Source organism: Aegilops tauschii, chromosome 2 (assembly GCF_002575655.3).
Source record: "Aegilops tauschii subsp. strangulata cultivar AL8/78 chromosome 2, Aet v6.0, whole genome shotgun sequence".
NCBI lineage: Eukaryota > Viridiplantae > Streptophyta > Magnoliopsida > Poales > Poaceae > Aegilops > Aegilops tauschii.
The window spans coordinates 235999613-236013449 of record NC_053036.3 but is presented as its reverse complement, the minus strand read 5'-3'; the positions used below and the strand labels follow the sequence as shown (position 1 = coordinate 236013449).

The window sequence follows — 13837 nt, the reverse complement described above, 5'->3', positions numbered from 1 at the left end:
ACCGAGCCGAACGTGTGCAGATCGCGGAGGTGCCGTAATTTCGGTGCTAGGATCGGTCGATCGTGAAGACGTACAACTACATCAACCGCGTTGTCATAACGCTTCCGCTTTCGGTCTACGAGGGTACGTGGACAACACTCTCCCCTCTTATTGCTATGCATCACCATGATCTTGCGTGTGCGTAGGAAAATTTTGAAATTACTATGTTCCCCAACAGTGTTGAGGCTTTCTACCCAAAATTCCGGCGGCATATGAGCTTGGAGAAGGAGGGTGCGCATGATGTCGTTAGTGGTGCGGATGGCCCTCTCAGCTTTGCCATTTTGGGGGGAGGTGTGCGGGCAGGAGAGACAGAGAGAGATGCCATTCTCAGAGAGGAAGGAGCGTAAACGAACGTTGAGGAATTCACCCCCGTTGTCACAATGAATACACTGAATGCAAAGATGAAACTGCGTGAGCACATAGGCATAAAAGTGTACGAGAATGTCAGTAGCATCTGATTTGTGACGGAGGGGGAAGCTCCATGAGTAATGGCTAAAATCATCAACTACGATTAAATAATATGCATAGCCGGAATAGCTAGGAACTGGTGATGTCCTGATGAGGACATGACTACCTTGGATACGACCAAAAATATTGCATACATGCATATTTGTCAGGTGATTTCTAGTGCAAACTATTCAATAATCTATTTATGTTATCCAGAACAAAAATACTTCACACACTTTTGTGTTTTGTCTAATTGCAGGTGTATGGGACATTTTTACAATCCACATATGAAGATAAGGCAAAAGGAGAAGTTTAGGTTCTGTTCAAAAAGTCCTCTCACGTCACTTTTGGGCCAAGAGAAGATAGAGTCCAAGTCTCTCACATTCTGGATTCAGATTCGGACTGCACAGACATACCTGACTCAAAACGCCAACAACTTTTTCATACGGACTCCGAATTGGGTGATTCGTTTTTTGTTGGAAACTAGATTTCGTGCTCTTTCCAACCCAATTGGATTCACCTTTAAATTCGTCCGGAGCATTGAGTTATGGTCGAAACAATCTGACGTTGCACCAGAATCCGAGTCAAACTACAAGTCCAAAGGTGTTGCATCACCTCCACTTGGGCCCATGAGCCTTGTACGACCTAGGGTTGGTTTTAGGCTGCCTTGGGACGTCCTCCCACCTCCTTGGCCGCCACCCCTTGCTCCTATATAAGTAGATCCATCTAGTAGCTTTTTCCTGGGGATTTGTTTAGTTAAAAGTTAGCCATTGCAACTTCGTGTACTTCGTTTGTGTCCAACGACCAGACCAAGACCACTTACGGATCCCCACCATTATCAATACTTCATATATATTCGCAATATTCAGATTGCATTATCATATTCTTGCTCGTTCTTCGATTGCTTGCAAGAATAGACCTTCGTGGTCAGGCTGATCGTGCTTCCGGCATCGTCAGTAACCTCAGGAGATTGGTTTAGCAATTGCTAAGGCGCAACGTCGTGCACGTTTGTAGTCGGATCGTCAAAGTCGTCTCCACCAAATCGATAGTTATCATCTCATCGAAAGATCGGGACACCCTCGCCTCTATCAAGCGGTATCAGTTTTCAGGTTGCTCGGTGAGAATTTCCAGTTTCCCCTAGATTAGATTTATTTTCTTACCTATTGTCCAAGAAAAAGCCACAAAAAAGTTAGATCTATTCATCCTTTTGTCCAAGCCAGTCTGAGCCTTTGCAATTTTCTTTTCATTGTTTGCATTATTGAATTATCGTTTGCATCATCGTGTCGAGTTGCTGGTCTTAGGGTCTAGTTCGTTTAGAGTTTCGAGTTCTGTTCACATTAGTCACGTCGCCGCTGCATCGTTATCCCTTCCGCTGTCCACCACACCATCCATCACTTTCTACCACGTGCTACCCATAGTTCATTGTCGCAGTCATAGTTAAGGTCGTTCACATCTTCGCTTGATCCAATCTGCATCTTATCTAGTTTGTCTTGGAAAGAGGGATAGAAAAAAAAGACAGAGAAAAAAAAGAGAAAGAAAAAGAAAAAAAAGTGTGAGGAAAAAAAAAGAGAAGAAAAAAAACAAAATTCGGATCTATCTAGACTCAATCTCGTAGTTGAATTCGGATTGGAATCTGTTTTGTGCACTGTTTAGTAAAACAGGCATAACTTCCTCATACGAAGTCCGTTTTGGCTCCGCGAGTACTCAAATGAAAGCTAGCGACGAGCCGCATCTAAATAGTTGCAGAGACTAGTTCAATATTTGATACCTCAAAATCGTCTTCTAAATAGGTCTTTTTGCCCTCCGAAGTTCGCGGACACAGCTTATTCCAGTTTTTCAAGCCAGTTTCAGAATTCTTTGACTCCTCATATCAACTCGGAATTGAGTGATTCTTTTTGCATTGGAAAGCTTGAGTTAGTAGCATTCTTTGAAAAAATTTATCAGAAAATTGGCACAAACTTTTCAAGAGGAAAGTTGGAGAGAGTTGTTGTATATCCTGCTTGGCAGTTGTTTTTCATCATTATCTTTACTGCCGTTGTGATCTTCACTTATATCTTGCTGTCCAGAGCTACTTAGTATCCTTCATTGATGCTAGTTGTGCTACGCCGTGACCTCATTAGTGTTCTAGGCTCGCGTCTCTAGTCCGGTCTAGCCTAGGACCAGCACAGTACCGTCGTTGAGCGTTTATTCAACATTGCATCTCTGAATTGATTAGTGCTAATATTTTGCTACCATATATAGCCAACCCAGCTCCACATATTTCTACACCGTGTATACGTACGTTCCCCTGGCAATCGCTTTACTCAATCTTTGGAGTTATTTGACACCGCTGGTTGCCTGTCACCACCTGCTGCTTGGTAAGAACTTGTAAGATATTGATATTTGCTTTACTGTGAGCGCTTTACCACCACATCCTAGTAGTTCATAGGAACATTATTCTTGAATTTTGTTTCTTGTTTCTACTAATCATGACAGGATCTAGAGTCAATTCATGGGGTTTGTCGATCGTGGGAGATGTGCCATCACCTATGCAAATACCACAACCGTCACGAGAGGTGCACAAACATCCAAATGCACATGATCAGGTTAATGTTTCTATACCACCATTTAATGGCCGTTTTAGACCTGCTTTATATATTGAATGGGAGTTTGACCTAAATAATATATTTGCTTCCAATAATTTTGATGTACGTAAAAAAGTTAAGGTTGCGGTTGGTTCTTTCACTGGTTATGCTGTAGTTTGGTGGAGTGAATATTGTCGGTTACACCCTAATGATATACCTACTACTTGGGATGATTTGAAACTTGCCATGCGACATACATTCGTTCCCGCTTATTATACTCGTGACATGATTACAAAGTTGCAACATTTAAAACAAGGTAGTGACACCGTAACGAAATATTATGATACTTTACAAACTACCTTGCTGCATTCCTCTTTAGAAGAAAGTGAAGAAGATTTTATGGATAGATTTTGGGGAGGATTAAATCATGACATTCAGGAGATACTAATACATGAAGAGTGTTATCCTATGGACCATTTATTTCATCTTGCTTGCAAAGCTGAACAGGAAAAAAAACGACGTGTTGCGCACAAGGAGAACAAGCGCGAGATGCACATTCCAAGAGTTGATACGGAAGTCTCTCACGTTCTGGATTCAGATTCGGACTGCACAGACATACCTGACTCAAAACGCCAACAACTTTTTCATACGGACTCCGAATTGGGTGATTCTTTTTTTGTTGGAAACTAGATTTCGTGCTCTTTCCAACCCAATTGGATTCACCTTTAAATTCGTCCGGAGCATTGAGTTATGGTCGAAACAATCTGACGTTGCACCAGAATCCGAGTCAAACTACAAGTCCAAAGGTGTTGCATCACCTCCACTTGGGCCCATGAGCCTTGTACGACCTAGGGTTGGTTTTAGGCTGCCTTGGGACGTCCTCCCACCTCCTTGGCCGCCACCCCTTGCTCCTATATAAGTAGATCCATCTAGTAGCTTTTTCCTGGGGATTTGTTTAGTTAAAAGTTAGCCATTGCAACTTCGTGTACTTCGTTCGTGTCCAACGACCAGACCAAGACCGCTTACGGATCCCCACCATTATCAATACTTCATATATATTCGCAATATTCAGATTGCTTTATCATATTCTTGCTCGTTCTTCGATTGCTTGCAGGAATAGACCTTCGTGGTCAGGCTGATCGTGCTTCCGGCATCGTCAGTAACCTCAGGAGATTGGTTTAGCGATTGCTAAGGCGCAACGTCGTGCACGTTTGTAGTCGGATCGTCAAAGTCGTCTCCACCAAATCGATAGTTATCATCTCATCGAAAGATCGGGACACCCTCGCCTCTATCATGTCCACAAGTCACTATGGATAAGCTGAAATGGAGAAGTAGTAAATGTAGAGGTAGGAAAAGGTAGCCGTGGCTGCCGCCCTAACAAGTGGCCGGGGGAGGAATGCTAGGAGTACATGAAAGGAAATCTTTAGCTAAGCTAGATAAGGAGGCGCAGCTAGGATGCCATAAGCGCCGATGCCACAGGGCGCCCACGTCGACGGTGAGAGCGGTAGGTGACTCGCCGAAGAACGGGTAGAGGCCGGTGGAGCTATTTGACCTCACGAGAGGTGTCCTGGTCGCCAGATCCTTCACAAGAAAGCCATGAGGGGCAAACTCAACAGAAATGGAATTGTCAGTGGTAAATTGTCGAACAGAGAGAAGGTTCTTAATGACGGAAGGGGAGAAAAGAACATGGTTGAGAGAGAATGGGCGGGGTGGGAGGGAAGCGGTGCCGGTGGACAGAACATACATGTATGAACCATCGCCTACCAGGATGGATGGGTGCTCTGAAGAAAAACAAGACGAGCTCAAGTTACCTGCGTTGTTGGTGATGTGGCTCGAGGCGCCCATGTCGAGGTACCACTCTCCGGCACCAGCAGGCTGCAGGGACATGTTGTTCATGTCGGTGTGGAGCAGCCCAATCTGGTCCCATGAGGGTGGTGGTGGAGCGGCGAGCTGGGGTGGTGACGGTGCTGTGCCGTATGGTGGAGCCGTGCCGTACGTCGGAGGCGCGCCGTAGACCATGGGGTAGGCCTGGTGCGGGACGCCGGGTCGTGGACTGAGCACGCCGCGGCGTTGGTCGGCACCTAGGGAGCGCGACCAGCGGGAGGGAACGGCGTGCCCCACGGAGCGAAATACCCCATCCAGGACTGCTGCGACGGGAGGGAAGCGGTTGGGGGCCCGCCACGGCCACCGTAGCCGCGTCCACGGCCGCGGCCGCGTCCACGGCCGCGCCCCCCGCGTTCGGAGGGGACAGAGCGATCTGCCTGGCGTGGCTGCTGCTGCGCCCCGCGGTCTCCTGATCCGGCGGTCCCCGAGCCGCCAGCGCCCGAGGAGGAGCCGCCGGTGGTGGCGTTGAGGGCGGTGGTCCCCACGGTGCGGGCACGTGCGTCCAGGTTGATTTCCTACAGCATCAGCCTGGAGCGGGCCTGGACGAAGTTGGGAAACGGGACCTGCATCGGCAGCAGCGACGCCATCACCTGGAACCGCGGAGAGAGCCCGCGGATGAGCTCCAGGGTCAGAGTCTTGTCTGAGACGTGCTCGTCGAGGTTGTCGAGCTCGTCGGCTAGCGCCTTGAGGCGCCGGCAGAACTCACCGATCCAGAGGTCACCCTGGACCGTGGACCGGAACGCGGCGCCGACGTGAACGGCGCGGCCCGCGAGGTTATCGCGGAAGAAGGCATCGAGGAGAACCCAGGCGTGATATGCGGTGATATCTTTGGCAGAAATGACATCATAGAGCTCATCGGTAATCGTACCGTAGATCATGAGAAGGATCTGAAGATCATCATAGCGCCACTGAGCCGTCTGCTGGAGGGGCTCGGAGTGGACGAGGACGTGGCTCTCCACGCTGGACTTGCGAAGGATGAAGGACATGATGCGGCGCCACTTCGAGTAGTTGTCGGAGATGGGATCCAGCTTGAAGTCGATGTGCGCCCCGATGTTGACGGCGTGGATCGATGGCGGCGGCGCAGTGGAGGAGGAGGCGCCGTCAGAGAGGGCTGCCCCCAGCGGTGACACGGTGAGGTTCAGCGAAGCGGTGGCTGGGGGAGCGGTGCTAATGGGTAGCGGACTGATGGTGGTGGGTAGTGGAGAGGAGGTGGGAGGGGGAAAAGTAGCAGGCAACGGCGCGCTGCCATGGGGCAGTTCCCCGGAGTCAGAGCCGGCGTCGGAGGCATGAGAGCCGGCCATGGACAGGAAGGAAAGAACTGGCTCTGGTGAAGTAGAAAGGTAATATTCACCGCATTGTATTGATCATAGGGCATGGCCCTTTATATACAGGAGAGTACAACAGAGAGGGGGTCGTGGCCTAGCTCTACGTGGCCACGATCATCGCGTGGGTAGTGGGCGTGCAGACGTGCCCGAGTCTGGCTCGTGAGAGGACGAGGTCTTCCAACATCCACTTCTATTCGGCTTCCTGAACAGGAGCCAGACGAAGCTAAAATACCTTGTTGGCGATGAAGCACCCTGTACAACACGTGGACTCTGAGAAGTGGGTTTGGGCCACCACATTGTTATCAAGCCTCCTTTGTCCTTCGTGGCACGTAATTCCTTCATGATTTGGCTGTTGGCCTGATTCTCTTCCTATTGAACACAGAGTGTGGTAACCTTACTAAGCACGCCGTCTTATAATCCTGCAGACTAATCTTGATCGACTTATGAAGTTGCTGCAATAAATAGTGAGAAAACTACAAGCCACGGTGGCTCCTATCCTGATGGACAGGGGATGATGAATGATGAGTAACATGTAAGTTGCGTTTTTTACCCATATCTAAAGATAAAAAACAAGAATGGAAAATAAATTTCACTTAGTGATAAAGTCAACAAGCGCACATGAGAATATTCACCTTACACTTTTGATCCCCAACAAAGGCTCCAGAAAAGAGCCTGATAATCTCCAAGTGCAATAGCACTTTTCAATGATGGAGAGGCTAAGTATGGATTGTCGAACCCACATGGAGCTAAAGGTAATATTAATATGCCACTTATACAACCCTACATACACCAAGCGTTTGCTTTATCTAGCAAATAAAACTAGAACTACTTTAGGGTATGAAAGGATAGCTTTGCAAGATAACAACGACCGTGAACATAAAAGTTAAGTGCTGCCTAAGTAATAGTACAATATTATACAATATAATACAAATAGGGAGTGAGAAATAGTGGTGGTATGGTGTGCGGAATTGTCCCTAGGTAATTAGCTAAGTTACTAAACCGATTATCATTGCAAGTTTATACGCGGGAGAAGTCTCTGCTAACATACTATCCATACTTTGAGTCATACGTTCTTATGATTGGAGCTATTAGAAAACATCCACAATTACTAACAAGTTCATTAAGGTAAATACAACCATAATATTAATATATATTGCCCCCCCCCCCTTCAATCCCATATGTATCAATTTCCATGGTGAGGTGAGGTTTCAGTCACTCCTGCTGCCATATGCATAGTCCTATAAACATACTAATAACCCTAACGTGTGGTCCATGCGCCCGCTCCTATGATGGGCACCAAAGGATAGTAACATAACCACATGCAACTTAAACCAATCACAACAATTCAACAATTAACCCATAGGACAACAATACTCTACTTGGACATAAAGAAGATGCAATAAATCATCATCATAATAATCAATAGCATCGATGTTCAAGTAGGGGATTACAGCGGGTTGCGGGAAAGTGGATCGCTGAATAGAAGTGAGGAAGGTGGTGGAGATGTCGGTGATGATAGTTCCCCCGGCGGCACTCCGACACCATTGGGAGAGAGGGGGAAAGAGCCCCCTCCTTCCTCCGTGGCCTCCGTCCTAGATGGAGAGAGGTTCTTCCCTCTTGTTCATGGCCACCATGGCTCCCGGAGGGGCGAGAGCCTCTCTAACATTGTATCTCTCCTCCTCTTTTTCCCTCTGTTTTCTTCTCTGTTTCAGAATTGTTTCTGTGGCTGAGCACGTTTCCTAAATATCCGGAGATTCATAACTCCGCCCGGGATGATTTTTTGACCCTATCCCCCTACCAAAAATTAGCTTTCCTGCGGTGAAAGAAGGGCATCAACTGCCTTAAGGAGCCTTGACACAACCACCTCACACGACCTAGGGCTTGGTCGCGCCCCTAGGCTGTGTGGGGCCCTCGCGCACCACCTTACGTTGATTCCTTCACCCAAAAATCCGATATTGTCTATAAACAATTCACATTTTTTTAGCTTCCGGATTCCGTGAATTTTTGACTTATATTTGAAAAAACAATAGAAAACAAGAACTTGCTTTTGGCACTGGATTAATAGGTTAGTCAAAATAAATATTGTGCCAAAAACATAAATAAATGATGCAAATAAAGCATGAATACTTAAAAAATTATTGATATGTTGGAGACATATCAGTGCTACATGGATCAAGTTAATTGGATTAACATGCAGTAGATATGGTATGTTCAGTGGATGCCACAATTATAGATGGAGGTTAATCATGGATGAACATGGCATAGGATGGTGATGGATATAAACTAAGACTATCTACTTATTTTAAATGAAGTGGGAAATCATATATAAAGAACCTATTTATATATAAAAAGTAATATACGGGCTAACCAAAAAATAGATAAATATGCTAAAAATTACCACAATAATTAGAAAGATCCAACCGTTGAATCTAATTTGTCATTAACGTTAATTAAATCTCAGCCAATAAATTTCATTAATGCTTTCCACGGCTGCCCCCGCCATGTGCGGCTTGTACCTAGACCCACGTAAAAATCATGCCTGAGCTCCAATTAGATTGCCAACAAATCTTTGATCAGAGTAAAAAAATGTGATAACCTAGCGCTGTCGGCGGCCGCCAGCTGCGTTCTCCGTAGGGATCGTCGTTGTCCCGCTACGGCGTCACATCCATGCAGAAGGAATCGGCCAGACATCCCAGGTAGATCCCACGGGCATGCGTTAGCGACGACTGAAGTAGAGGCAGGTTGATCGATTCTCCCAAGCTATCCAACGCACAGCTATACTGCTCTTTGTATGCATGTCCTTATTTTTTCCCCATAGCTATTTTGTACTTTTAATTAGTCCTGTAGAACGCATACAAGTAGAACGTATAGAAGTTCATGAAGCGCCATGTTTATTTCCCTTTTCAATTCAACCTGATGTTACATCTTACATGAAAGCAGAACATGCATCCGAGAAGAAACTATTGTTTCATTACTACCAGATTATAGTACAGATGGACATCTACATAAACAAAACATACTTTACCAGAAAGAAAGATCTCCTTCAAGATATACTCAGCAATTCCTGCTACACCGAGGCACCCAAACTTCCTCAAGAGAACCCTACCTTTCTCCTTCAAGATGTCCTGAATTTTGAAGGTCTGTCCACAAAGCACCGGCCTGGACACAGACATACGCCATAAACTGCATGGCCTCCATGAGGGACTGAAAACCGACTTCTCCCATCGAACCGACACACTGCTGCTCGATGCGGATGTTGGACCTGACAAGCAGCCACAGGTGTTAGACCTGACGGATCAGTAAAAAAGAACTGGGATGCTCTAGCACAGCCACCATCTCCATTGGAATTGTTCTTGCACTATGCAGCGTTAGCGGCAACCAAAGCCAAGGCAGGTATCGACTCTCTAAAACCTATACTACCGCTCTTTGCATGCAACGCCTCTTCTTTTCCAAGAACTGTTCTATTCTTTAATTAATAATAATACTCTGTAGCACATCTAAAAGTTCATATCCACCCGTTCTTTTCATGAATCCCATTGTTCTAATTAATAGCACATATATAAGTTTATATTTGCGTTGCCAAAATATGCCCAACTAACAAGTTTAAGCTCAATTCGGCAAGCCACTTAGTTTTATTTCCACTAAATACTATTGAGCTTGTAGGACATTGTACATAATATTGAGGATTGTCCGATCAACTCCAGCCAGCAATGACGCAACCTACATCATTAGTTCCATCTAGCGACAACACCACCTCTAGCAGGTACCATCTTCTACACGAAATCAAGCCACCTCCAGCAGGATCCATATTGGAAAACAAGTTCAAATAGTTTACCAAAAGTATAATGCAAGTATTTTCTTTATAAAGCAAACTGGAAATCCAAGGAACAGAAGTGACGAATGAAGCAAAAAAGGTTACAGAGAACAAACTTCTCAATGACCAGGTATTTCACTTCTCATCTTCTACATGTGTTAAATAATTGTCGTTATTTTATGAATTTCCAAAAACTGCAGGCAAATCTATTCGAAAAGAAAGTGTGTCCATATGTAATTACTCCCTCTGTAAAGAAATACCACTATGTACACTAGAAGATGATTCAAATGAAGACTATGGAGAAACTTACACATGTTAAAATTCTTACCGACAACAAATTTAAAAGAGTACCTGAAAGAACACTTTACACATGTCAAAACTTTACATTTCTAATTTAAGAAAAAACAAATGTCCTATTTCATATTCCAAACTACTCCCTCCATCCAAAATTATTTGTCGGAGAAATGGATGTATCTAGACGTATTTTAGTTTTAGATACACCCATTTTTCATTCATTTATGCGACATGAAATTTCGAACAGAGGAAGTATAAGGTATAGTATCTTACTTTACAGGCAGGACAGGACGAAAATCATGACCATTTTAGCATTGATGTTATCAATGACGAGGTACTCTCATCTAAGAAAGAAAGTTCATATTTTAAAATGTTCGGACGGACATGCACTAGCATCTTGGTGCTACAATGCCCCATATGCATCTCTGAACACAATTAAATTCTACTAAAGCTAGCCTAGCAGGGAAATTATGTTACTGACATTCAAATTTTAGTGAACGAGTAGGATTCAAAATCTACAGGAAAAAAGAAAAAAAGACGGCATTTAAAACTAGGAGAAAAGGATCAATAGAAGACAAGAGAATTAAGAAAGCACCTGGAAGGAACACAAGCTAGAACAAGGCAGTAGCAAGTGCTAAACTACAAACTTAATCCCCTTGGTTGTACTTACACAAATATATTCTAGATACTCTATATACTTTGTACTCCCTTCGTTCACTAATATAAGATGTTCCAATTTTTTTGTGAATTGGATGTATATAGACACGTTTTAGTATGTTTGTTCACTCATTTCAATCTGTATGTAGTACATATTGAAATATCCAAAACATCTTATATTTGTGAACGGAGGGAGTAGTAATTTGCATTGGCATACAATTGTGTTTACTTTAGAGTCCATGAGAACATGGATTTAACTAATTATGTGTGCATGCAGACAAATCTACTTTGAAGACTATGAATGTTTAGTCGTGCTCATCTTAATATAAAATTATGCAGATTCAATTGATATTACATCTTCTGTTCTAATATGCACTTAGATTTTCTTTAGTATCACAAGGAATTGATAAAGGAGGCTTTTGTTTATAACGACAATAGAATAAAAAAGGAGGTGTACTCAGTTGGTTATGTAGATCCATAACATGTCTGACCCGCATAATCATTCCAGAAAATCACCAGATCCTTTTGATAGATGTGCGCCTCTCTAACACGCATTTTCACCTTTTACCATTCATATTCAATGAATGATTACAAATATGAGGACAGGTAAAAATAATTTTTTAAATAGGGGTTCACATTATTAACCTACTGACTAGCAGCATCCACGGACTATGGGATTATTGGAATCTCCATTGTACCGCAGGACTAAATGGTCGACATAGCAAATCTTGGCAGTGCTTTACACATATTGTGCTTTACACATCAAACATGGAGAGTCAAAACTGATTTCACTCAACTAATTATAAATTATCAGTTTTGTAGTCTAAGGTACCATCATCCATTATCTCTTTGGGAATGTAAAACATAAGAGTTGTCCATGCACTCAACCCAAGTGCATGTATACACTGATCAATACAAAACAAATGATTTTGTCAGGCATTAAAAAAGATTTATTAAAAAGAGCATGCGCCCCTACTTCCATACATATGAACTAGATGGGTGTGGACTTGAACATTCGCCGGGCAGAGGCCATCTTCTTCGCCGTGAACTAGATGGATTTTAAAAGCCTTTTATATAACCATAAGTACATGGATATGTGTACTACTCCGCATAAGCATTGGAAACATGCATCAACATTTGATGAAAATAGTTCAATAATACCAAACATCGACACTCTATATAATCTGATATTTCAAGCCTGTTCTATAGTACAATCCAATGGTTATATATTATATTGCAATCAGACCTAATTTTACTATTCAGTTATTAAAATCACAAATACACGAATTATTTCCTTAATTTTGTGAATATTAATGGGCGTAGGGGGGCAGAACACTGCCAATTTCAGTCACAAGCCCGGAAAAAAGTGGAAAGGACATAAACTAAATAACATTTTGCCTTAAACTGTGTTAGGCGTCCCGAACTTACTAGTGCCATTTTGTAGATCGACAAGAAGTCAATCTGGATGAAAATCAATAACAACCAGTATACATTTGTCACTAGCAACTACAGTAGCAAGAAGTACCTTAAAGTATATTGGTTCAATCGTACGAAGACCAAAAAAAGGGAGAAGAGAGATGGGGGCGGGGGGGCCTGCAGGTGGAAGAATGCAGTGCCGAAGCTGGGCTGCAGCTGTTGAGGATGAAGACGATGCATCGGGTGCCTCGCTTGGGGACAGCATTGACGCCTCCGGCTCGGCGCTTGGGGATGGACAACACCCCCAAGATTCACAAAATCGCGCAGGAGCTAAGGGGAACGAGATCCACTACTTCATCGCCCCCATGGACGCAAACTGGAAAGGAACCACGAGTTCGACGAGCTCGCATCCTCCATCACACAGCTGCTATTAGGGCCCTGCTCCCATTGATCGGCCCGGGAGATCGACGAGGCACACGGGGATCCAAACCAAGCGTAGTCCCAGCCACGAGGTGCCAGCAGGTAACGACCAGGAAGTTGGAAACCGAGGGGGAGCTTGGGGGTGATCCTCAGATGTGGTGGTCTGGTGGATCCAAGCTGGCTCAGCCTTTTCCATGGCTGGGAGCTCCGAGAAGACAAAGAAGACTCGAGAAAGGAGGAAAATGAAGGTCCATGTTGGTGGGACCCCTGAAGCCACAATACGTAATACTAATAGTGTGGATAATGGGTATGATTAGAGCAAACTTTGTAAGATAATGGGCATGGAGTAGTTGAGAAGATGAGTCAACGCCGGTCCTGCTTCCGGTATAGTAGTACTACGTGTTATAACTTTTTTTGACAAATAGTAGTAGTACGTGTTATAACTTAACTCACTCAGTGTCCATGAAAGAAAGAAAAAACTACCACAAACCATTTTTATGAATATATTGTATATATATTCCCTTTTACTTCATATATACCAAATTCAAAAAAAAGTCCACTAAGATGTTCAAACATAACTGACGAATATTATAGGCACACACATCCACAACTATAATAGGTTAATATAGAAAATATTACAAAGCATTAGCAAATAAACATAGAGAAAATGATAAGAATATTGTAAAAGACTCATATTTGTGAATGTGATCACATTTGATTCCAATTTTCTTTGGATAAAACAAAAAAATTATTATCCCGATAAAACTTATAAAATTCAAGCACTTACTTAAATTTTTTAGAAAGTTAATAAGAAACACATAACTAAATTGTCGATAATCCAAAGTAAATACCAAAGAAACTATTCATATTGATAATTAGGTGGCCCAATAAGCTAACATCAAGTACTGGCCAACGTTCGTGCTCCCATGACTTCACAAAAAAAATATGGTAATCTTTTTGAAGACCAAAAGGAGTAC

At 43.7% G+C, this 13837-nt stretch overlaps 1 protein-coding gene across 1 annotated transcript; it reads right to left on the bottom strand.

Annotated features, from left to right (window-relative positions):
• Positions 1–5449: 5449 nt before the first annotated feature.
• On the bottom strand, positions 5450–6235 carry LOC141040911 (uncharacterized). The gene has a single exon (XM_073507025.1). It carries the CDS (start codon positions 6233–6235, stop codon positions 5450–5452), a length of 786 nt encoding a protein of 261 aa, XP_073363126.1.
• Positions 6236–13837: the final 7602 nt, after the last annotated feature.

Bases quoted from the DNA above. Each gene is read 5' to 3' on its own strand.
- LOC141040911 (XM_073507025.1), bottom strand. From the start codon at position 6,235: ATGGCCGGCTCTCATGCCTCCGACGCCGGCTCTGACTCCGGGGAACTG.